The sequence below is a fragment of the Typopeltis vanoorti genome, chromosome 11 (genome assembly GCF_054136105.1).
Source record: "Typopeltis vanoorti isolate ZY-2024b chromosome 11, IOZ_Tvanoo_1.0, whole genome shotgun sequence".
Classification (NCBI taxonomy): Eukaryota; Metazoa; Arthropoda; class Arachnida; order Uropygi; family Thelyphonidae; genus Typopeltis; species Typopeltis vanoorti.
In genome coordinates, this window is record NC_143559.1 from 102,940,550 (window position 1) to 102,967,442 (window position 26,893).

Consider the following 26,893-nt stretch of genomic DNA (forward strand, 5'->3'; position numbering starts at 1 on the left):
ACAGGGATCTGAAACAGGAAGGTGATCACCATATAGTTTTGAGCAGGATAAAAATAATTTCATACTGAAAAGAAAAATATGTAAGAAAGTATTATTCAAGAAAAAATGAATTTGAAAACAAGAACCAAACTTTGGATGCTCAATAGCAAATCCAAAAGAAAACTGATTGATTTAACCAGAAAGGCATGTAATCAATGTCTGCAAGGATAGAAAAATAACAACTCCATAGCAGACTGAAGTAGTTAAAGAAAAAGAAGAAAACATATCAAAAATTCCTTGTAAATAAGTTAGCACATGCTCTGAGAACACAGAGAAAAATGTAAAAAAGCAAATTCATGGGAAGATGGTGCTAACAATACAGAAGATAAATATCAGGAAGGTGGCAAAATGTTTTGGAGACTAATGAAAAAAAAATATAGAAATAGGTATTCTAGATGTCTGGAGTAATTACTTTGAAAGCTTATTAAATGATACAATGAGTGAGAGAACAGTGAGAGAAAATATTTGCACTTCAGAAAAATAATCAGAAACATGAAATATGGAAATGCAGCTAGTGATTGACATTTGACCAAAATATTGAAATATGAGGGATATAAATGCTTTAAAGTGGTGATTGCCAATGCACAGTTCAAAAAAGTCTGTTGAGGTTTTTGAATTCGAGAATGATATCAGAAAAAAATGTGCTCATAGTACCTGCCTATGAAAAGGGAAATAAAACTGCATGGGAAAATTAAGAAGAAATTTCCTACTGAATGGTCCAGATATGATTTCTTACTATTATTATGTAACACCTCCATGGAGTCCAACGACTTATAATTAGATGGCACACTACTCCAATGCACACAACTCACTGTTTTCACTACTTAATCTTCCAAACACTCACAACACTAACACTATTAACACACAATGCCATCTATCACAAATAGTATTTTTTGTCTGTAAATTGCATGTATTCTCTTTTGGCTGATTTGCCTGCCTGTATGTGTGATGAAAAACCCTGCTAACTTTGTATGAGATCAGCTAACTCACCAACTGAAAAACATCTGTATCAAGCTCCATATTATGCAAACATACTTGAGAAGATGCTAAGAAAAATTTGAAAGACAACTTGGAAAGATCAAGCTGGATTTAGGTTCCCGTGAAAGTGAAAGATATGTTCTTACAAAAATCTTCATCACAGAATCAATTTCATTATGAAACATGATCAAATGGAACTATATCTTTCTTTGATGTCCTTAAAAAAAAAAAAAAAAAGAAAACTGGATGGTTCCTTCCCACATCTGTTAATGATTAATCTAAAACCTTCGATCTGTTTTTTGTAAAATCTTCCTTGTCAGGTCGGTCAATATATCCATCACACTTCAAGCTCATCATCCCTCACAAAAATATGGCATTAAATGCCTTCTTTCCAGAGCACATATTATATGTTCTTCATCTGATCTGTTTCAAAAAGAAATTTCTACAATTAAAGAAAGCACCGTTCTCAATGGTTATGATCCCAAAACAGTAGAGAAAATAATCAACCATTTTTCTTCAGCCTCTATTAGAAGACTCACACAGAATCGCCATCTCATACATTAAAGAGAAATATTAAAGAAGTTTAATATTTCCAAAACTTTCAAGTCCATAAATTCAATCAGATCTATGATAGCATCTTCAAAAGATAACATTCTATCTCTACTGCTTACCTGGAGTCTATTCAGTCCCATGCATCTGCAAGTGAAGCAGGTAAATCATGCATGCACAAGGTGGATGGATTTGTACTCCCTCCCCTTTTCATTCTGTCCTCACAGAAACATTGTAACCTTCCATTAGGATATCATCCTCATTCAATCATGTTTCACTTATTCCAAGAAGTTTGGAGAAATAAACTTGATTAGTGAAACAATTCAATTTCCCTTATTTCTGATGCTCCAGGCATTTGTAAATAAACACAGCAATTCCCTTTTAAGTCTATAACTAGTAGCAACACAAGCCACCTGTTGGCTGTAATTTCTACACACCTGCCCATCGAAATCAGCTTTATCACCACTTACCTCATATTTTCCCAGACTCAGGTACTTCTGCACATCCACTCTCCTTATGCTGTATTTCTCTGTCCAGCCCAGCTCATCCTATTTCCTTGTCCATCTTACATCCCTGTTCTATCATCTCTCATACTACTATCCACACATCTCTCCATTCAATAAGTACTTCAGTCTCACCTGTTCCACTCTCCTGATCATTCACATCACCTCTTACTTCCTTTTTTTTTTTTTTTTTTTACAAATATAAAACCAGCCTTCAACACATTTGGTAATATTTGCATTTATATCCAGATATAAATGTTAATTTAAATAATTTGTGGAGTTAAATTATTTGTGGGTTTACATCACTCATTACACTTCCTTTCAGCAACTCATTCCAGTTGACTCCCACCAAATCCATTCAAATCAATTCATTATTTATATAAAATCCATCCTTCCCTCGAAGCATCCCACATGTTAACAAACTGTACTCCTTTCTCCTCGCACAGCTCTACCAACATATCATTCATAATTTTCATTCATCCTTCTGGGATGAAAATGGCATAACTCCACAAATTATTTAAATTAACATTTATATCTGGATATAAATGCAAATATTACCAAATGTGTTGAAGGCTGGTTTTATATTTGTAAAAAAAAAAAAAAAAAAAGGAAATCTGTAGCTCCTGAAGGGAAACTTACCTCACTCTCACACACGAGAGGTTGAAAAATATATAGCAAGTCAATGCTATGTACTAGCAGGAGGGAAAAAAAAAGTAACTTGTTGATATTCTTTTTGAACAGTTGGAGGTTGAAATCTTTGATGAATATTTCATAAGGCTGTTAAAGTAAACAGAAATATGAATGGTACAACTGACTAATCACCAATGCTGTCAAACTGATATGTTTCATGAAATTCACTATCCATGTAAAGGACAGCCTATTTACATTCACTCAGCTTACTATCTCATTCATTCTCACAGGTTTTACTTTATTTTTATTTATTTTTCATATATATGCAGGCAGATGACAATACTGACATATTCAACAATGCCAAAGATAATCGTAATACAGTGGTGCCTCGCAATTCGATACTAATCTGCCACCAAACTAATTTCGAATTGCGGGACAATATCTCCCATATAAGTCTATGGAAAATAGATTAATTCGTTGTCAGACCCCCCATCCCACTGGGAGAGAAATGCACCATATTATTTACTTTACTTTATGCATTTTACTATTGTATAACACACTAAATTACAAAATACACTATTGTATACACAATACATACAATCTATTGAGCCTTAGATGTTGGAAGGGAGTCTTCTTTATCTTGTTCTACCTCTTCTCGTCTCCTCTTTGCTTGAACAGGGATGAGGAACTGATCAAGGGTGGACTGTCTCTCTCTCTTTTTCAAGATGGTTCTGAAGTGATGAATGGTGTTGCTGAACAAGTCTGTCACTCTACTCACATCAACAGTGTTGGGGTGCCATTCCAAACAAACAGACTGCACCTTCTCCCAATAAAATAAAACTTCTTTAATGGCAGCTGTTGGCATCGGCCCTTTTTCCCTGCCATCCTCTTCTTCAGGTGAAATTCCTCTTTCTCTCTCCTTTGTTTGCTGCTTGCTGAGTGATCTGAGTTCTTCCACGGTCAGTTTGGCATTGTGATCCTCCATAAGCTTTTCTACATCAGTCTCATCAACCTCTTCTATGTCGAAATTCTCTGCTGTCAAAATGATCTCTCTCGCATGGTCAAGTCAATTTCAAGAATGTCCTCTAAGTCTTGAGGGTGGCACTAGCATTGTCAAGATTAGCAGTGCTTTCAAAGGCAAATTGTTCCCAATGAGGAACTTCTTCACATTCGGGGCAAACACCTCAAAAATCCAATCTTTGAAAACTTGCTGGTCTACCTAGGCTTTTGCATTGGATTTTCATATCACTGGCAGTTTGGACTTAATGATTTTCTTCCCAAAGCACTGAGGATTTTCCGAGTGGTAGACCAGAAGTGGCTTTAGTTTAAAGTCTCCACTTGCATTTGCTACCAATAACAAAGGTAAGCCTATCTTTCATAGGCTTATGTCCTGGGAGCTTCACTACTTCTTCTTGCATGATGTAAGTTCGATTTGACAAGCGCTTACAAAATAACCCACTTTCATCCCCATTAAAAATTTGCTGTAGCAGGTAGCCTTCCTTCCTGATTAAATCTTCAAATTTTTTCAAACTTTTCTGCAGCCTCTTTATCTGCACTAGCAGCTTCCCCCTGTCTGAGAACACTATGGATGCCTGTTCTACCTTGGAATCTGTGAAACCAGCCTCGACTTGCTTTGAATTTCTCCGTTTGATCTGAGGTACATACTGGAGTTTTCTTCTGCAATTCTTCAAAAATTAACCTAGCCTTCCCACAGATCATTGCCTGAGTCACTGGATCTCCCGTCATCTGTCTTTCTCTAATCCAGGTGATAAGCAGCTTTTCCATCCCTTCATTGGTTGATCTATTCCTGTCAGAAATCTTCATTGCACCAGCAGACACCCTAACACCCATAATCTTCTCTCTCTGTTACCAAAAATTTGCCACAGTTGACCTAGGAATGCCATACTCTTGAGCTACATCTGTAATTGTTCTTCCTTTCTGCACTTTATCTACAATTTCTTTCTTCTCTATGCTCAATCAAGTGTATTTCTTTCCTGAATTATTCCTCTGTTCACCTCTCTTTGGACCCATTCTTAAATTTCAGTAAAAAAAATGATAACTACTGATGCACAAAATTTTTACTTTCTGAAAAATGCAGAATTGAAAATTAGCACAAACACAAGCAAACACCAATGCAGCCCAACAAGAAATTACAAATAACATCGCACAATTCCATTCACGCGCATGCACCTGTCCGCGAAATTCAACTGTCGAATTGCAAGGCACAACTGTATATAAATATTAATTACTCTAGCCTCCAACCATATTCATTACTTTCATAACCTGTTGATGAAGGCATTCCACAAATTTTCTATCCTAACAGTAAAAAATGAACTTCATATATTATTGTAACTCTTCTCTTCACTAGCTTTTTATCTAGAAGACTTCTAGAACAGCAAGATTTAGACAATGCAGCAAGTGCTTAATATCTTATGTATGTCCTGTACCAACTTATAAACTTCAATAAAGTGTTGACAGTGAAGAATTTATAGACACAACACACGTGTTAGAATAATTACTTTACTTAAAATTAAGCAAGTAACAATCGACCTTTCAACTTCTGTATTGAGGTCATCATCAGGAACATATATATGTACAATATACAAGCTATATGCTGCTGCACTATACAAAAGTAAAATGAATCTATAAATGTTTGTTAATCATTTATCCTAGCCTGACCTCTGGTGAGAAAAAAAAACAAAAAACGGATTACATTAAACAATTTCTATAGTCCTTTTGTATTGAGATTTTCGTCAGTCTGGGGTTGTTCTGGTTGCTATATGGGTCTTCCATTCTTGGAATAATTAATCCATCATTTTTGTTCAATTTGGATGATGTTTCAGCATTTCACAAGCTTCTTTAAATTTTCTTTCAAACCAGGTTTTGATGCAGTGTAAGGACTTAGTACCTTTCCAGTCAATTCTATGGCATGTTTTGGAATGCATGGTCCGATAGGCCTGTTTTATCATACTGGAGGTATTTAATGTAGCATTTGTGTTCTGTTTCCTCTATGTAAGGTAGGTTACAGACACATCAAATTCTGTAAACCCCCTGGGTGGGCAAGGTATAGAAGAGGATCTTTGGAGGAGCTAAGTAACTTAATTTTGCTGGGGGTTTGAAGGTTGTCTTGATGTTGTATTTAAGTAGTGTTCTATCTATTTTTTCTGAAATGTCCCTAATGTAGGATATGGCTATGGCATTCTTGTAACCTTTTTTGCTTTTAGTGGCATTTTTATAGAGGATCTTTGTTGACACTTTGATCCGCTCACCAAAGGATAAACTTCACCCTTTAGCACACCCAGGAGTGTATGAAGTTCCATGTGACTGTGACTTGGCCTATTATGGGCAAACAGGAAGATCAGTGAACATCCGCCTGGAAGAACATGAAAGATACAGGGTGTTCGGGATAAATTTGACAGTTTCGTAAGGAAAAAGAAAATCTTTGTATCTATTAAATTTAATGAATTGACAAAAAAACATTACAGGCAGAGTTAATTACAATACTATCAACAAGATTTACTCAAAATAACCACCATTAGCATCGATCACAGCTTCAATTCTGCTTCGGAACCTCGAACAAGCTGTTGCTACAGTCTCCCTGGGAAGGGCCGCAAAAACTGTTTTAATTTTATCCATTAACTGGGCTTTTGTATTACTGGAAGTGCGATTGGTGTCTTTTTCAACTGCGCCGCATACAAAATAATCCATGGGGTTAAGGTCTGGGGAGTTTGGAGGCCAAACATTTGGACTGGTGAAGTCGTAGAAATTTTCAGACAACCATTTTTGACTTTTCCCAGAGGTGTGGCAAGGGGCCGAATCCTGCTGCCATACATACGGCCTACCATTGGCTACCCTTGTTATCCAGGGCTTGACTACAGTTAGCAACTCCACGAACAAAGCCCGAATTCCAATGCCAGGGTTCTTCAACACCTGTTCCTGCAGATTTGCGAGGAATTCTGCTGTACGAACGCAATCAGATCGTCTGCTAGGGATCTTTCTTCTTGCTACATCCTCGTAGTCACCATTGCAAGTCTCTAGTTCATGCCTGATTGTTTTTACTGTATTCAGGGAGCATTGGGCAGCAGTCGTAATATCCTTATTTTGATGGCGGGCACGAATCATCATGATACAAGTTATTCTCTTCCATGATTCAGGTGGGTTCCAGCTATCCATCCTTTCTGACATCTTGTATATGAATGAAGAAGGGTCCAAACTTTTAAATGAAGAGAAGTGTGTGTTAATACATGTAACTTACGGAAAAATATAATTAATTATAAATATGTCAAATTTATCCCGAACACCCTGTATATTCGCTACTATTACTATGGCAAGTCGGGACTAGCAGACCATGCTTTGGACACTCCTTCACACAGGATTAGATTGAGGAAAACGAATGTGCTATTTAGAAGTCGTTATAGATCCGAAAGACTATTTTTTGAGTCAGCAATGGCTTTGAAGAATTCTCCCAACCTTAACAAATATGGTTGCATTAATTTGCCAAAAATTTGGGAGACGGTTATCATAAGAAAAACTCCTGGATAACTGCTGCCTTTTTTTTTTTTTTTTTCCCGTTAGAGGGTGCCAAAAATAGGACTTTAGATCTTTTGTCTTTCTGCAATTCTATTGTTTCACTCACTCACTGTCGCGTTTACATGTGTGTTGTGCTCTGATGATGCTGAGTTGAAAATCAGCAAAATATTAGCGTTAATAAAACATCCTTGTTGATAAAAGTGTTTGTGGTGTTGTTAATACCGTGAAAAATAAGTCATGAATAACCAGCAACGCCTAAGCTTATCTATTAGATTAGATTTCTAAATAAATCCACTACAATTTTGCAAGATTCCCTGACTAAATTGAATAACTCTTGTAATAGATATGGTATGAAGGTCAGCAATAGCAAGACAAAGACAATGAAAATAGGTAGAATATTTGAAAATGTCAACTGCGTTGTGAACGGAGAACCTGTGGAACAAGTAAAACATTTAAGTTACTTAGGCACAATTTTTAGTGAAGATGGTAAATTAAATATGGAAATAACAGAATCATGAAAGCTGGTATGGTAGGAAGTCAATTGATTAAATTCATATAGAATAAGAGAGAAATTAGTCAGAACAAGAAATTAGCTGTATACAAGACAGTGTTCAAACCAGTTTTAACTTATGCATCTGAGAGCTGGGTCAGAAGTAAAACACTTGACCAAAGACTAGAGACCGCAGATATGAGAGTCCTGAGAAAGATTATAGGCATGAATAGATGGCATCAATGGCAATATCATATTAAAAACGAGGATATTAGGAAAGAACTTCACATTGTCAGCATCCAGTAATGCATTAGCAGAGCCAATCTCTGGTGGTATGGTCACTTGAACAGAATGAGCGAGGAAAGATTAGCAAAACAAGTGTTCTCTGCCAGGTTAGCAGGAAAACGACCCAGAGGAAGACCAAGATATAGGTGGATTGATACGGTACAAAGTGCCTTAGATGATAGAAATATCAGATCTGGTAATGATGTTGGAGTCTTGACAAGTAACAGACTGATTTGGAGGAAAATTGTAGATAGGAAGTTAGTAATGATGTAAATTTTTCATGTAGTACTATCATATCCTGTACACCCCTTGAGGGTACCTCTTAGGAATTTGATGATGGTGGTGGTGAATCAAACCCCAGGATCTGAAACTATCTGAAGAATGGGAAACTATATACAACAGGAAATAAGCGATATTTCTTTAAAATTCTGGCTATTTTTTTTTACTGATATGTCTTTCTTTCAGAAATAGTATTATGATAGCATTACTAAAATCCTGAAGAGAAGGTCATGGATTGGAAAAGGATTGATTATTTTTTGGATTCTGTAAACTGTAGCCATTAAGTGGGAAGATGTGGTGTATATGAGTTCTGCTGCAAGAGAGAACTCATTGTAACTGCACTTTTTGAGGAACTTACAATGTATATTGAATATTAATTACAGTAACTTTAATTAATACTGCTAATATTTCAGCAAAGTCAAATTGCCATCATTAGGGAACACATTACAATATGATATGTGCATGCAGGCACTAACACTGGGCAGACAACGCTGAAGTAAGGCAACTATATTTTTTATTTTATTTATGTTGAGCCCATACATGAGAGGTTGGTTTATCAACTTATATACATTAGTACCGTATATGGCAGTGGTCGCCAAAGTGGTCGATATAACATTATTAGGGGTCGATTCGGGCTCAGGGGTCGACAGAAAAATATAAGACATCAATCTATCGGTAATATTTAATTCGGTTAACTTGGATTACCTCCATCCTGAATGACAACGCAATTAAGAGTGAATCGTGGAAACAGTGACATGAATAGGACCTGTAAAATGGAGAAAGGTCATGAAAATAGTTACGGAAGCCAATCGAGTAGGCCAAAATAACGTATTTACCAATAAACGGATGTCTGTGGTTCCTGCCTGGCAACGAAGCAGACCCTTCACATTGTCAACATTAGTAAATTGTATACTAAGTTAATAAAAGTCTTATTTTCATATATGTAAGGAAGATTGTATTATTGTCATTTTGTTATCTAAATTAAATTTTATATTTTATATATTATTTATCCCTCCTATCAAATATGTAATGTTAAGAAGGATATCAAAAACATATCCCTTTGACGTTAAGCCAATATAATAATATATAGTATATTATACATACAATAAACGCTGTAACTATAAAATAAACAATCTAAAAACTCACATAAGCGTCTTTTTTGCTTGTCCTATTATAATTATGTAATAGTAAAATAGAGGGAGTCGATAAAAAGTCAAGAAACTCTTGAAGGGGCCGACAGTCAAAGAAGTTAGGCAACCTCTGGTATATAGGTAGTGGGTTGGGAAAGGAGGAACTTGTTTATATTTGATTTAAAAGACTGTATATTGTATTCCTGGGAAACACTGTTCTACAATACAGCAGTAGCAGGGATGAAGGAAGAGAAAAAGAAACTTCTGTGGGTTTCAAGGTGCACTGTGAAGGGATGTTGAGCAGCAGCTGCACATGTTTCAACAAGATTAGTATTAAGTAGGAGAATTATTGCTGCTATTTCAGATGAACATTTCCCATGGAAATATTTATAGAATACACATATTGCAGAAACCAAATGTCTGTGTGAAAGTGGGAGGAGTGAGTTGCTAAGAGATGGGTCATTAATAAGTCTAATTGCTCACCTCTGTATTGAGTCAAGCATTTTGAGGGAGCCCCCTGAAAATGTGAGAGCAATATTCGATAGCTGGGAAGATTTGTGATTTGTATAAATTTAACAGCTGTTCAGAGGTGAAAAAATGTCTTGAGTGAAAGACAAATCCTAGTTTTTTAGAAGGTTTTTCATCCACAACCATTGAGGATGCAATGGTTGTGATGTGTTTATGCCAGGAGAGGTTTGATGTCCAGACAAGAAGAGAAATCTCATCTTGTCTGGAAATATGGGTGTTGTCAAAAGTAATACTGTGAGAAAATGGTTCTTTTTTTTTTTTTTTTTTTGTGAGAAATAAGACAGAACTGGGTTTTATTAGCATTGCAATTGACAATGCTATCTGAACCCTATTGGAGGATGGCTTGAAGATCAGAATTGAGAGCAGTGGTGGTTGATATTCTGTAGGTTGAGGCGAGTTGTGTAGAGCAAGATTTATCAAATGAAAGGGAGGAGTGCAATGTGCTCATCTGCAAAACTGTGTATTGGGCTGGAGGTCAACTGAAGTAAGTCACTGATATGTATAGCAGAAAGAGGGCTGGTGAGAGGATAAGGAACCATCATACATAGTGTGCATTCAGACAGACAGAAAGCTAGCAATCCAACTACAGAAGCTGCACCAAATTCCTAAATAGTGTTCCCTAGTGGGCTAAAAGATGGTCTTGGTTGTTGGGTTAAGGAGTGCTTCCCAAATTTGGGACAGTTTCATGCACCCATTTTTGAGATTTATTTATTTTTGAGATTTAGCTTAGAGCAGAGGTAGATTACAGGAAAAACCTCTCATATTTGTATTTGCTGCAACAGAGTCGAGTTGTTTTCTTCCTGCCCTGTAGTGGGTATCCAAATGCATGATCAGTGAGTCCAGAGTGGTTGTAGTGCATATTGGTGGAATCACTGCTCTGGACTTGCCGACCACTGAAGTGTATAGCAAGGGAAACCAGTAGCATCTATTATAGTTCTCAGGGGAATTGGATTTGTAAATTTTAGGTAAACGATAAAAACGAGGGGGGGGGGGTTGAGATCTGAAAGGTAAGGTTTTTTTTTTTTTTTTGTGGTTTTTCAGGAGGCCAGGAATATACCGCCCCCCTCCCCCAGCAGAATCTTTAATTTTTTGATTTCACTAAGATTTAGTGGGATCATAATATAAGGTAAATAGGTAGAGTGGTCTCTGAAAATGGTATTCATTTTTGTATTGTATTGACTGGCATTAAGGTTAACAGTGGCAATACTTTTATCAGCTCTGGTGATGACCATGCTGTTATCTTTGGCAGGATGACATATTTCTTTTCCGGAAGCAAAGATCTAAAAAGAATGCTGGCAATATCAAGTCTAATGCTAGTTATTTCTGGAACCAAGTTATGGATTGCACATTCGATGTTGTTGAATAGTGGTGGTACTTGTTTCAGTGCAATGGCAAAATTATGGCCAAGACTTAGAGCACTTACGGCAGATTTGTTAGAGTGTTCTAAATGGCAAGTTAACTATGATATGAAGAGATTAAACTCTAGCTGTAGGTTTTGAATTCAAAAGACTGTTGTACTTTTGGATTTGTTTATTTTATTTATTTATTTTCTTTATAAGAATTCTTTCTGAGCAGAGGGTTATTAAATGTCAGGGAGAATGGTACAGAGTTCAGAATTGAGAATAGTTGAGCTCCAACTGTAACGAGAAGATGGCTGAAATGGTATCAGTAGGGACAGTGCAGGTAGCAGTGATCTGTTCTTGTAGCAGAGCAAAACTGGCACTCCAGAATTTTATTTATTTTTTTATTATTTTACTTGAACTTGATTTTTAATTTGAAGCAACTGAGTAATATTTTTGTATCCCGACATCGTTTAAGAAAGCCAAGCCAGTCTAGGTCAACAAAGGTAAAACATACCGTAATGTCTTGCCTTGCATGCTATATGTTCATTAAGAATAACAATCAGTATCCATGTGTTAAGGCTTAATTGCTGGATGGAACCAGCTGGCCTTTCTTAAAAGATGTCAGAATACAATAATATTACCTAATTGCTTCAAATTAAAAATGAAGTTCAAATTAAATGAAGTCATTTGTCCATAATGGTTGTCAATTCAATGTTAGTAAGTGTAAACTTATGCACTTTGATGCAATGAGATATTGCCAATGACATATACAAGTGGGATCATGTTACAAGAAATTGATGAGACTATGGTGAATTGGAATTTGAAGTTCAGAGGTCACATAGCAAAATTACAAATGCAACTCAGAGGATAATTGCAATGTTGGAGCAAACCCTGAGATATGCAAAGAAAAAGAAGTAATTTTGCCTCTTTACAAGGTCTTGATAAGACTGCACCTGGACTACAGTGTGTAGATTTGACCTCTGGGTTCCAAGGGAAATAAAGAGCTGTGGAAAGGGTGAAAGAAGAGTTACAGAGATTACACCAGGATTATGAAATTTAGATTATGAGTATGTGGACTACAGACTCTGGTTAACAAGAGAAAGAAGGGCGATATTATTGAGGTCTATAAACTTCTGAATTGGCGTCACAGGATATTGTCTGATGAAAATTTTCATTATATGGAAAGTGAAGAGAGGACAATGGGGAACATCTGTGAATGTTTATGTGCAATTAAGAATGGGATAGAGCTAAAGTTTTCTCTTACTGAGCACCGAGTGAAGAGAACAGTTTGCCAGTTGAAGCAATGAGTGCATCCAGTGTGAATGAGATTAAGAGAAGATATGACAGCTGGTGCAAGTGATCTACAGCCTTCCTTGACAAGTTCTTGACTTCCTGAATATTTGAGATGATTATAATAATAATAACAAAGACTATACACAGAGTTGTGAGGCATTATTTCATTGCTGTGATCTTAACATGTCCTTTATGGAAATAATTTTCCTTGAATCTGTTTGTCATAATAATAATTATTATTCACACACACACACATTTGGACCTCAATATAAGTGATGTTGCATTGCTGAATTTTCTGTAGGTTGTTCTTCCAATCAACTCACAGAAAGGATGGCTATAAACTGTGCATGAAAATTTTATGGAATTAAATAATTTTTTTGGTATAAGTTATCTTCTTCTTTTCTAGTAATAGGCCTACTGGCCTCTTATGGTCTCCTCCCATCTTTTCAAAGGCTGTTCTCTATTACTTCTCTCTTGAGGTCAATATCTTCCTTCACCCATTCTTGGAATAAGAATCTTTTACTCTTCTTCTCTCCACTCTCTCTTACTTCTTATTCCCCCCCCCCAGGCTATTATAGCAATTCATTGGGGGGGGGGTTTGACTCTTTCCTCTCAAACTATATTTTCCACTACTTACTAAAAAAAGGCAAGCCTAGTTGTCTCAAGGTGGCAGCCTCACCAGTAGGGACACCTTGTGTTTTGACTAGTAACCAATTTACAAATATTCTAATTATTTTCAAGTCTCATTTAGTTCCTCAATGTCTACTTACATTCCTATTCTCAAATATAATAAAACATCAAATGGCTCCTTCTCACATCTTTTAAACCACCTGTCCACACACACTGTATGCCAGTGTATGATAACTCCAGACAACCTCATGTGACGAGTTATCAGACCTAAGCTGACTATACTACATTAGATGTGCTCTGCTCACAATTTTTAATGTTGAATAATGTCAAGTTCCTTTCTAATAAAATTTTAATATGGGTCTGTCATTGATACCATATGTCATCATCATTAATTTCCTAACACGTACCCTTAATGGGCTTTCAGGCTATTACGAAGCACAACATGACTAATTCTGCTTTATTATTAATCTCCTATCAATAATTTTCCTCCAAATAAGTCTATTACTTGTCAGCATTCCAATACTGTCATATCTAACATTTCATTCTTCCAAGGCATTATCGACTGAATCAATCACCTATACCTTAGTTGTCCTCTTGGTCTCTTTCTTGCCATCATGCAAACACCTGTTTTAGTAACCTTTCCTCTCTTCCATTCTATTTAAGTGACCATATCACCTTAGAAATGCAAACAAAATATTTCCTAATCATTATTTCAATAATGTCTTCCTTTTCAATATAATTCTGCCATTGATGCCATCTAACTAGACAAGAAGGCATTCAGAAATTAATATTAGAAGGGAAACTGAATGGAAAAAGAGGGAGAGGTAGGATTGGACTGGCTTAAATTACCACAAATGTTCCAGAGCAGCAAAAGAAAGAACAAAGTTCCATGACATAGTTGCCAACCTCCTTCTAGAGGATGACATTTGAAGAAGAAGATGCCATCTGTTCAAGCCTCTAATTTTTCTAAGAACTCTCATATCTGTGATCTCTAATCTTTGATCAAGTGCTTTATTTCTAACCCAACTCTCAGATACATAACTTAAAACTGGTTTGAACGCTATCCTATATACTGTTAGTTTGATGTTTTGTCTAATTTCTCTCTTATTTCATATAGATTTATTCAGCTGGATACCCACCAAACCAGCTTTGCTTATTCTGTTGTCTATTTCCAGATTTAACTTGCCATCTTCACTAAAATCTGTGCCTAAATATCTGAAATATTTTACTTGTTCTATAGGATCTCCATTCAGAATGTAGCTGAAGTTTTCTATGTTCTTGCCTATTTTCATATTGCTGATTTTCATGCCACATATGTTACAGCTGCTATTCACTTTGGTTAGAAAATCCTGGAGATTTGAACTGGATGTTTTAGGAGTACATCAGCTACATAAAGCAAAGAGCTAAGTTTGATATATCAAATTCTAATATCAGGCTTAATGTCACTTTCTTTCATAATGTGATCCATACAGATGAAGTAGAGTTGAGATAATGTGCTCCTTGTGTTACACCTAATTTTACATCAAACCATCTTCCTGTATTTCCTTCAATTCTAACTGACAACTTAAATATAGATTACAGAGTGTAATCTATATTTGTAAAGTGAAAATCCAATCCTCTATTTGGCCTGAATCCACCTTGTTCTTCTCCCAGTTTCTCTTCCACAATTTTTATTATCCTCTTTTCAAGTATGCTTGCATAAATCTTACCATTTTTATAGATTGGTACTATGAAAGCTCTAGTCCAATCATCTGAACTTTGACCTTCTGACCAAGCCATCTGAATTAGGCAGTATAGCCATTGCAAAATGTTTATGCCTACATATTTGAGCATTTCTGGTTCAATATCACCTACTGCAGCTGCCTTTCCATATTTCAAGATTTTCATGGCTTTTTTTCTACCTAAAGTATTGATATGTACTCCTTTTGAAAAATTTCTACTACTTTCTGTCACTGCTTGTTTCATTTAACAGTGTTTCAAAGTAGTTACTCCAGACATCTAGGACATTCTTATCTTCAGTTTTCAAGTTACCTTCATCACCTTTGATTCCTTTTACAGTACTGCTTCCTCCATTTCTAAGCTTTTCAATGCCTCCATAACATTTTGCCACCTTCCTGATATTTACCTTCTATATTCTTACCAAAGTCTTCCCATGACTTATTTAGCTACTTTTACATGTAGTTTACACCTCTCTTACATTTTTCTCTGTATTCTTTTAGGGCATCTGCAGACCTACTTGCTAGGAACTTTTGGTATGGTTTCTTCTTTTCCAGGATTGCTTCTGTAACTTCTCGTGTCTACCATTCAAGAATTTTCAAAGAAGCAGCCACAGTCACTCATTCTACTGTTAACCTTAACAGAAATCAAGGTTTAATACTCCCAGAGATATGGAAAACACTAATTAGATCACTAAAAATACAAGAAATGAACTTCAACACAAACTACAGGAAGTTCCTTAGCAACAGCTAGCTAATCTTGTACATGCAATACGTGTTTCACTCACATTCGATGCTATTTTATCTGTAATTATTCTTGTCAGTTTTACAGTTACTCATAATTGTGAGATTGTTTTAAGTCTATATGTCAGTGCCCTGAAGATGCCAACAGTTTAAGTGTGGCAAAACTAGTTGGTAGAGTTAATAAATTTTATCAATACTTGATCTGTAAACCAAATATTATTATACTAATTCATATGGTCAAGAAAATAAACCTTCATTATGAATACAATAATACCTTTAAGATAACCATGGCCTCCACAAGCTTCTCGGCATTCTTGAATAGCATCTCTGGCAAGCCATCCACTCATTGCCTTAGCAACACAACTAAGAGAATGAATTTCTGCACGTTCTTCCATCTACAAACAGCAATTTCTTCATTATAATAATGATCCACACAAGAGACAATGGTGTTGAAATAAAGATGAGAGCACAAACATAGATAATAAGGTAATGTGACAAATACAGGAAAGCAATATCACTTTGATGGGAGGAATATTATGAGCAGATTACTATGGAAATAAAAAAATAAAATGTTCAAGAAAGAGGACAAGAAAGTTAATTAAAATAAGAAGACAACTTTAAGAAGGAATAAATCAGAAAAATAATGAAAATAAACAGTGAAAAATAATGCAATTAAGGGCAGAGCAAGATAGTTCAAGATAATAGCAGAAAGAAGAAAAAGAAAAGTGGATTAAATAATACAAGTTAAGAATATATTAAGATGTCAGATATCAGTATTTTTTGTAAAGTACCTAGTAGTAATGAAAACTATTAAGTGTATAAAACTGATATAATTTTTATTAGTGGCAAAAGATACAATGGAAAGCTTAGGTGTTAGTGGATATGCTTCATTGTATAAACACTAGAAGCACAAAATAAAATAATTTATCAAGTTATTAATATTTTAGTGGATTTCAAACTAGCATCTTCAGAGATATTATGTTAAATTGTGAATGAAACTATGTTGTGTAATTTATTTTTTTTATTCACATTTAACATTGCATATTATGTATTAATCATAATTTGTATAAAGATTATTTATTGTTCCTTAATTAAGGATTACTATTTAAATATTTATTGTAAACTTAACCTACTATTAATTTATTAAATAATAATATGTGTAGAAATTTATGATAACTAAATATATATGTAAAGTAACGAAAAGTGTATTATAAATAATTGTATACGTAATGAAAGAGCGCTGATTAAGTAGCTCAAATATTCTGTTTATTCTTATTTGTGAAAATTTAACGTTATGTAATCACTTATGTAAGAGTAGAGCGTTGTGTTACATTAGCGAAATGTTTACGTTCATGCGTTGTCATGGAGACGCATGAAACAAACAAGCACGAGTCGAATACAGCGTGACCTTCGGACTGAAAGGGTTGGAAAAGAAATAGGAGAGGATTATTAATTAGAGAGAAGAGTGAGCTTTGCGGAACCAGTAGGAAGGTAGCATACAAGCAAAGAAGTAAAAGAAGATTATAAATTCTTTAGGGCAGATATTCATGAGAATAGTGTTAGAAGGCCAAAGCGTAGTGAATCATAAAGTTTGTTATAAGTGAAATCAGCTGTCGTTGTGAAGAAAAGTTAATGCAGTAATCAGATAAACAAAATTGCTGTTTTTTTTAGAATAGTGAAGCGCAGTTAACAAAAGTTCAGTTAAAGCGTAGAAGAATTTTATTATGTGTGTTCCGCTAATGTAAATAAGTTAATTCATAAGTGTACTCGCAATAACTTGATGTATTGAAGATTTTATCTGGTAAGAGTAGTTGTATATGTTTGTCTATTCTAGCATTAACTGTAATAGATCTCCGATGCTCAAAGTCCGGAATAAGCTTGCTTGGAATATTGTCTACCTAGATTAGTGCCTGCTGTGAACTTAAGCATTGAACTGACAGATTTGTAGAGACTGACTGATTGTGAAGTTTGTTATTTCAATCTGAGTTAAGAAAATATGTGTTTTTGAAGTTGCAAATTGTTTTTGAGAATTTAGAACATCGAACTGGAATGAGAGACTTAGCGAGTTGTATTGAGTTTATTCTATTGTTTCATTTAAAAGTAGAATTATTGTACTTGTTATATATCATATATTAAATGTTTTATTTTGTTAATCTAAATATTGTGTTTGCCTGAATTCCTTATTATTGCACCGTTCATAAAAAATTCGAATCTAGCGGGTGCCCCAAATAGAATAATAGTTAATTCGGCCAGAGTAAATGAGAAGACTGCTAGCTAATTAAAGATTGATCTTACTATTTATATAGACTAATCTAAGATAGGGTGGCGCAGTATAAATATAAATTTCCCTATTTTTGGATCGGTGATCAATTTGCGATTAAATGTTATATTGATAAGAGTGACTTGAACCAAGATGGCGGATTTAGAACATAATATGAAAATAGAACGTCGCGACAATTACAACTATGGTTAAACATCAAGCACTCAATTAAAACTGTTACAAAAACAGTTCAAATTCATTTGAAAAGGAATTAATGTCCTATCAAGTTATCTAGAAGCCAGATATAATCATCATCAAATTCCTGACACATACCCTCAAGGGATGTATACAGGATATTATGATAGTAATACATGAAAAACTTACATCATTACTAACTTTCTATTAACAATTTTCCTCCAAATCAATCTCTTACCTGTTTCCTATATCTTGGTTTTCCTTCTGGGTCTTTTTCTCGACAATCTGGCAGAGAACACTTGTTTTGCTAATCTTTCCTCTCTCATTCTGTTTAAGTGACCATACCACCTGAGATTAGCTCTGCTAACACATCCCTGGATGATAACAATATCAAGTTCTTTCCTAATATCTTAGTTTTTAATATGATATTGCCATTGATGCCATCTGTTTGCACCCCTAATCTTTCTCAGGACTCTCATATCTGTGGTCTCTAGTCTTTGGTCAAATGTTTTATTTCTAACCCAGCTCTCAGATCCATAAGTAAAACTGATTTGAACACTATCTTGTATACAGTTAATTTAGTATTTTGATACCAAATTTTTCATAGCAAATTTATTACCACAGTTATTCAATTTAGTCAGGGAATCTTGCAGACTTGTACTAGATTTATTTAAAAGTATAGCATCATCCACATAAAGTAAAGAGCTGAGATTAATTACATCTCCAATTTTGATATCAGGTCTAACACCACTTTCCTTCATAATGTGATCCATATAGATAATGAATAACAGAGGGGATAACGTACATCCTTGTCTCACACCAGATTTAACATTAAACCATCTTCCTGTGCTTCCTTCAATTCTAACTGCTAACTTACAACTCAAATAAAGACTAAGTATTGCTTCATATAATACCCCATTGACACCATATAACTGTAGCGTTTTGAATAGCTTTTCTCTTGGCACCTTGTCATATGCCTTTTGCAGGTCTGTCTACAAAACTTAAATACAGATCTTTGTTATACTCCCATGATTTCTCAACTATCTGTCATAAAGTGAAAATCTGATCCTGACAGCCCCTATCTGGACTGAATCCAGCTTGTTCTTCATCAAGCTTCCCTTCCACAATTCTTCTCAATCATTTCTCGAGTATACTTGCACAAATTTTACCAGGGACATTCAGCAGAGAAATACATTTGTAATTCTCACATTCAGGTTTATTTCCCTTTTTATATATATATATATGGGGTACTATGAGAGCTCTACTCCAATTATCTGGACTTCGTCCCTCTGTTCCAGGCCTCCTGAACTATGCAGTGCACCCGCTGTAAGACTTTTATAACTTACTTGAGCATTTCTAGTTGTATATCATCCACTTTTGCTGCCTTTCCACATTTCAGGTGTTTAATGTTTTCTACTTCAAGTATGGATATGTATTCCTGATTGCATACCTGTTGAGTGTTTTTTACCATTGTGCTTTTACCAGCCAGCATAAAATTTTGTCTTGTTGTACCATCATTTTCTATATTGGTTTAAGCCAATAAGAATACAATTTGGTCGGCTAAATCCCAAATTGCCAGCCCAATCTCGTTTGTTCAGTATCCAGGTAGATACCCAACAGGGTGCACCACGAGAAGGTGAGAACTGGACATTAGGTCAGAACCCCTGGTCGGTTCCCTGCATTCCTTTAAAGGCTATGTGGAGGTCTCCTCTCAGTTATACAGCATTGACCCTTAAGCACCCCAGCTAATTATATAGATGTTCCAATTAAACAGGTTACATGCTGCTGAACTACAAATGATGAGACAAACTCAGGAGAATACTATCTTTGGTCCTACAGTATTAGTCACTGAATGGGAAAGATATCAGCAATGCACAGGAATCTTTAAAAAAGTACTTAAATAGGGCAGTATTTGAATGTATCCCTAAAGTTCAAAGAATAAATAGGGTGGAGGTGAAATGGATGCAACTTTATTAAGCAAGAGATCAATAAGATGATGTGGAAGGAATATCATGAGAATAAGAGTGAGGGAGGTTTGAAATATATAAAACATTCCAGAAAAATAACGAGTATTGTGCAGAAAGCTAAATCTGAGTATGAAAAGAAATTAGCTATGCAGATCCAGCAATCAAAAAATTTTTTCATTATGCCATAAGTAAAAGAAAGAAAGAATAAATGAATGTGGAAGAATAACTTTACTGAATACAGATTGGTACTCTAGTGTCAGAAGATAATGAGACTGTTCAATTAATGAGTGTTCACTTTGCTAAGATATATCAACCAGGTGTATGTAATATGGTGCACATTGCTACTACTACAATGGATGAAGAGTTAGGGATGCATGAGGTTGAAGAGATCGTACATAACCTGGATAAGAATTCAGCAATAGGGACAGATGGAATATCAGCATTTATGCCAAAGGCATGTTTAGCTGAAATGGCTAGGCTTTGACATATTTGTATAACTTGAGTCAAAGCTCAGGAAAGATTCCGCAGGAATGGAAAGAATGTATGATAGTTCCATTGAACAAGGGTAGTGCAAAAAACCAATGTGTCTAACTACTGACCTATCAGTATCTTTGGTGGTGGTGGTGAAGATTTTAGAGAGGTTGGTAAGAACTTGTATACATACATAAATGGACAGACAGATAAGCTATAATCTGCAAGGAACAGCATGGACTTACTAAAGGAAGGTCATGTTTTAGCAATTTGCTCATAGGAGGGTGGTCTGAAAAGTTCTCGTCCTCAACCATAGATGGCAACACTATTGGCAAGATTTTTTTTTCTAAGTTAAGAAATAACACAAGGGCATCTATGGAAGTTAAGTTTGTTCATGGTTAAGAAAGGGATAAGAGCTAGATTCTCTCACAAAGCAGTGAGTGGAATAGTTTGCCTTTGAAATAGTAAGCACTGCAGCTAGTGAATGGGATTAAGAGAAGGTATGATAGCTGGTTTGTGTGATGTATAGCCTCATTTGATGAGTCCTTGACTCCCTGGAGGTCTCAGGCAATAAGTGGACAATTGAAATCAGAGATTTTAAAATCCTCTAAAACTGAAAATTCTGGGAATCCACTGGATAAAAATAGCTACCATAATTAATATGATGCTAGGAAATATAATTATAATATTTTTTCCATCTAAAGGATATGATAACAAAATAAGCCACTTTTATCAAAATAAAACTTATTCTAAAATTTATTGTTGATTTTCATGCCAAATTTGACTCCCTCTCCCAATCTATTTAGGAATATATCACTTGAGGAGTATAATGCTGCTTATTGGGGGCCTGATGTGGTTTCAAAAGCCATCAATAAGAGGCACGACCTCACACCAGATGATGAAAATTGTGTATTCACTGAATACACAATTTTCATTGTGAAAAGAAGATACTTTTTTCACAATTATTCATGACACTGAATATTTGAACAGACTTTTGGTTTGAATGAAATTCAAACCCCAAGTCTTTAGGTCGAAAAGTGGGTATGCTATCAAATGAATTAACCAGGATGGCAGTGTAGCTACTGTAAAAGTTTTATACATTTTAACTGAGCAATTAAATTTTAATTATACCTTAAATTTAAGCATTTTAAGTTGAATATCATCTATTCCTGTTGCCTTTCTACGTTTCTGATAGCATTTTCTACCTCCACTAGTGAGATGTACTCAAGACTACATTCCTCCTGGATATTGTCTATGAAGTGTTAAGCCAATGCTTCTTTCATTAAAAATCTTTCAAAATAATTACTCCAGACATCTAGAATATCATTATCTTCAGCTTCTACATCTTTCTCATCTCCGATTCCTTCACAGTAGTTTTTACTCCATTTCTAATCTTTTCATGTTTTATACTCTTCCCATCCTTCCTATGACTTTTGTTTTGCTACCTTTACACATAGCTTAAATATTTGCCAGGAACTTTCTATATGATTTCTTGTTTATCAGAGCTGTCTCTAACTTGTCAAGTCCAGTATGAGGTTCTGATTTTTTTCTGTTCTTACAATTTCACCAAATGCTTCCCTGGCTGAATCAATCAATGTTTTCTTCACATTTTGGACCTGTAACTCATTTTCTTCTCATGATTTCAAACTCATTTTCTTCTTGAATAATAATATTTGTACATTTAAGTCAACAGATCACTTCTAAAAATTTGCTTGATCCTGATTCATTTTAAATATTCAAACATATTCATGTTTCAATGTGATGCTCATTTTTATTCTGCTCAAAATTAAATGAATTTGAAATAAAGAAATTTAACACCGTTTAACAATTTTAACATGATGAGCAGTAGCATTGTCATCCATGAAACAAAAAAAGTCAACAATGCAGGATGGACTTGATCGACAACAACGTTCAGATATTCTTTCGACACTTGATCCTCCTGCAATATAAAAGGACCTGTTCTATACCAAAAGAATGTGCTGCACACTATGACACTGCTTCCACAACCTTGGGTTGTGTTTACAAGGTAAGCTGGGTTCATTGCTTCATGGGGCTCCCACCAAACTCTCTGCCACCTGTTGGTAAAGAACAAAGTTTACTGACTTATCGGACCACATGAATTTTTTCCAGTCTTCAGTCACAGTGTTCCTGACACAACTGTAGACAAACTTTCTAGTTCTTTGCAAAAACAAGTGGTTTCCGTATAGCCATAAGGCTGCCAATACCAATCCACTTTAATTCCCTGTGCATAGTTCAGTGAGATATGAGTTGGGAACAGCCTTCATTAAATGCTTTTGGCCAATTGCTGCACACACACACACAGGAAGTTTTCTTTGTCCATACAAGGCTTCTCAGACAATGCCGATGTCGTTCCTGACACTGCCTTTAGACCACAGTTACACCTCTTAGACAAAGCAATGTGGGTTATTTTTCCACTGATTAAACACATGGGATTTCACCTTTTGAGAAACCAGTCAGTGCTGCTGTTTACAAAATCCCATTGTGATCAACACTATTGAGAATTACTAACCAGCAGCATTCTTAAATAGTTGCCTAGAACACATGGTGATGCACATGACCAAGTATTCTGCATATACGCTGTTAAAGTGATGTTTACATACATCTGCATAAAGGTTTCTAATTCAATGGGTGGTATGTGTAAATCATGGCTTTCTTTCAAAACAAGCAATTCATGTATTAAATGGCCAGGATTTTTATTAATGTAATGAATTTGTTAAATAATTTTGAAGTCATGCAGTAAAGTGAGCCTTTTCACTTTGTTTTCTGTGTTCCTTTATATTAGAATGGGAGAAAAAAACACTTTTGTGTTTTAAAACTATTACTCATTTAGAAAATTATCCAAGAAATTAAATACAACTAGCACTCTTTATAATAAACCTGTAGGAACCACAGTGATACTTTATTATAGCAAATTTCCTTTAATGCAGCACTGTTCCTGTGGGATTTTGAACAGGACTTTTCAGGAGTTTGTTTAATGAACAAGTTTGTTATAGTTATATCTATAATAATGAAAGTTGACATTCAACTCTCACTACAGCAGATGATGTTATTGTGTTACATCCTGAATGAAGCACTTTATTAAAGAAATAATTCATTCAGGATTTTACAAGTCAGAAAAGTCAGCTGAGAGAAAAAACTTGTACTCAAGCAGAAGAATTTAAGTACTAACTGTAAATGGAAATAGAATTTATTTTATGGTAGTAGATTTGTAAGGAACTGCGTATATAAATTAGTATTATGCGAAAAGCATAATGCACACAATGAAATGTAAATTAGATGCAAGCATTAGTCCAAAGGTCACGGGTGGGCCTGAGGCAAATATGATCTCACGAAAGTGACGCACATTCGTTTCTTGGAAGACGCTGCTATGGTCTCATGATTTTCCTAATTGAAAGAAAGATATAACTTGTTGTTATAGAGGTTATGACTGCAAACCAGAATTTACTTAGCCATTGTAGAACAATTAAATTATTCACCTATGTGCACCACAGGTCTGGAAAAGTCTCCCTGAATAAGAGTCCATTCTATTCTAAGATATTGGCTGGTGCAGCGTTAAAAAAATAAATTTGTCAGTATCTGAAGAGGACAGCCCCAGATAGAAATTAGAGGATTCGTTTCTTATAGTAAAGAATAACCATCAACAGTCAGGGTATGCACGTGAGTAAATTTAGGAATCGGCCAGAGATATAGAATTTGTTTTCCTTATAGAATGAGTTTGTAAGAAGAGATATAGATACTAGAGTTTTTTGTAAGTTTTGTAAGGAAATTTTGTAAGTCATGTAGTTAAAGTAAAGTGATTTATAAGAATAATGGAAATAATATAAAAGGATAGATAAAATATAACAATTGTCATGGTGGCCAGGTTGGCTGAGTTGATAACATCTCTGCTCTACGGAGTGGGATAGGGACTTAGAATCCCACTGTGACATGGATAGTTATGAAAATTGGCAGATGATTTACAATGCCTGGAGTAAGACCACAGACTTGCTTATCTGGGGCCTGAAGTGGCATGAAAAAGTTTAATGCATGGTTTCACATTATTTAACGTTTAGCCCACCCATGGCACTAAAACATGTTATAGGTTTCAAAACAAAAGGATGAAAAATTCTGTGGGTAGGAGACATGAAAAAAAAAAAAAATTATTTGCATGATAAAAATGAAATAGATAAAAATAAGAATCCTAACCCTATCATAATAACTTGAACTACTGTATCTCTCTCTCACATGCACACACACAAAAACATTTCAGTAAAGTAAACATGGAAAATAACTTACCAGAAACTGTGTTCTTTCTCCTGACAACATAGCCAAATAGTGTTTAGCAAACTGATGATATAAACAAATGAAATAGTGGTACACGACATATGTTGCCGCTACATATGGAATTAATCGCCATTGCTGAAACAAGACAGTTCAAAAGACTAATGTACAAATCAGCAAAAAATTACCATTATTTATGACAAGGCCACTTACTAAAAAAAGGATTATAAAATAAGGATTAGAAAATAAAAAATTAAAGAATTATTTATAAATGCTATAAACTAATTTAACTTTTAATAATTTTCAACTATTAAAAGTAAATTAGTTAACTAAAGTAAATACTAATATTTCAACAATGTGTGTGTGTGTGTGGGGGGGGGGAGATATACAGAATATAAAAAACCTGTACTTCTTGACATATTTTTGGATATAATTGGACAACTTAACATACTATACATTCGGCTACAATGATGCCAACAAAACTCTTCCATTCTTATTACACTAAAAGCATTTAAAATTATGCTTTTACAAGATGCCAGCCAATATCCTTAACTGTCATTAATTTGTGAGAATTTAAAATTTCAAGACTGTCACACATAAAGATATTTTCAATTTGAAAAACTTGGACGATAACTATTGTTTTATTAAAAAACAAAAAAAAAATAAAAAAATCACTTAGGTAATAGCACAGCATTTTCAAATTTTCAATTATTCTTGTGAAAATAAACATCAGGAAGGAGTTGCAGACAAAGAAAAAGTCGTGGAAGGAGTATAAAGAAAAAGGTGAATCAACATGCCTGTGAGAAGCACAACGTAAATTAGATCATATTTGTAGTAGGTACTAATGACTTAACTAGCAATTAGTTCAGTATGAGAGAGGACATGAAAGGGTTGTTGGAAGAGTGAAGATCGAGAAAGTGAAAATCGTCAGTATTTTACCTTGATATGATAAAAATGAATTAAGAAGAAGGGGTATGATGGCAAATGATTCGATGTGTAGGCTGTGTAGAAGGAATAGATGCGAGTTTTTGGATGTGTGGAGTGAGTTTGAGGGAAGATTGGATTTGTGTAAGAGGGATGGCCTACACCTGAATGTGTTTGGTATTAGAAGTCTAGAAAAACTAATAACTGGTATGAGACCTAACACAGAGTCACGGAAACTAAATTATAAAGGGAGGAATGAGAATGTGAGCATAAGAGTAATAATGTTATATAACTGTGTTGTTAATGACAGGAATGGACTTTGTCATGGAAATGACAAAGGAGAGAACGATTTCAACTTTGTGTTCGTCTGGTTTGGATCCATGAAACGTGTGCAAAGATGTCTACATGTATAAGGCACTAAAGAAGAAGAGAGATCTGCAAGTTGTCCAACTGTGTCATGCAGACTGCAGACAAGAGTATACAAAAGAACATGCAGATAGCTTATTATGTCTGTACACGAATGCTAGGAGTATCAGAAACAAAGGGGTAGACTTTGTTGCCTTAGTCAATATGTTGGGATCTCAGATTGTAGACATTAGTGAGATATGGCTATCAGAATCATACTAACTGTATCGAGTGTAAAGGGTACACTATTTTTAGGAAGGATAGAGAGGATAGAAGAGGAGGGGGGGGGTGCTTCTAATGATATCGGATGATTTGAATTCAGTTAGAGTTAAGACCTATGATTGTAGTAGTATACTACTAACAGTATTTCATGTAACAGTGAGTTCAAAGCCATCTGGTGTGAGGTAGAATCTAACAAGATCAATTACATAGTGGGGTATTGTTACAAACCTGGTGGATTGGTTGCTAGTGATGAAGAAATGCATATCACCAAATAGACAAGATGAATGCAAAAAGATTAATCATAATGGGAGACTTTAATTATCCAAATATTGATTGGGTAGCAGTAGAATCTCATAGGAAGAATGAAAATGCATTTATTGAGCTGTTGCGGGACAACTTCCTCAAGCAGCATGTGACAGAAGGAACTCTAGGTCAAAGAGTGTTAGATTTCATTATAGTGTCAGAGGGCATTTCAGTTAAAGATGTAACTATTCTGCCTCCG

At 35.0% G+C, this 26,893-nt stretch overlaps 1 protein-coding gene across 2 annotated transcripts in view; it reads right to left on the reverse strand.

Moving 5' to 3' along the window:
• Positions 1–26,893, reverse strand: part of LOC150101887 (peroxisomal acyl-coenzyme A oxidase 3-like) — a 240,026-nt gene that overhangs the window by 59,756 nt on the left and 153,377 nt on the right. For both annotated transcript variants that reach the window (XM_090400298.1, XM_090400297.1), the window contains 2 exons: positions 24,856–24,978; positions 15,941–16,061 (listed from right to left, as the gene is read on the reverse strand). In XM_090400298.1, the coding sequence (XP_090256424.1) occupies positions 15,941–16,061; positions 24,856–24,978 (244 nt within the window). The remainder of the gene's footprint in view (positions 1–15,940; positions 16,062–24,855; positions 24,979–26,893) is intronic.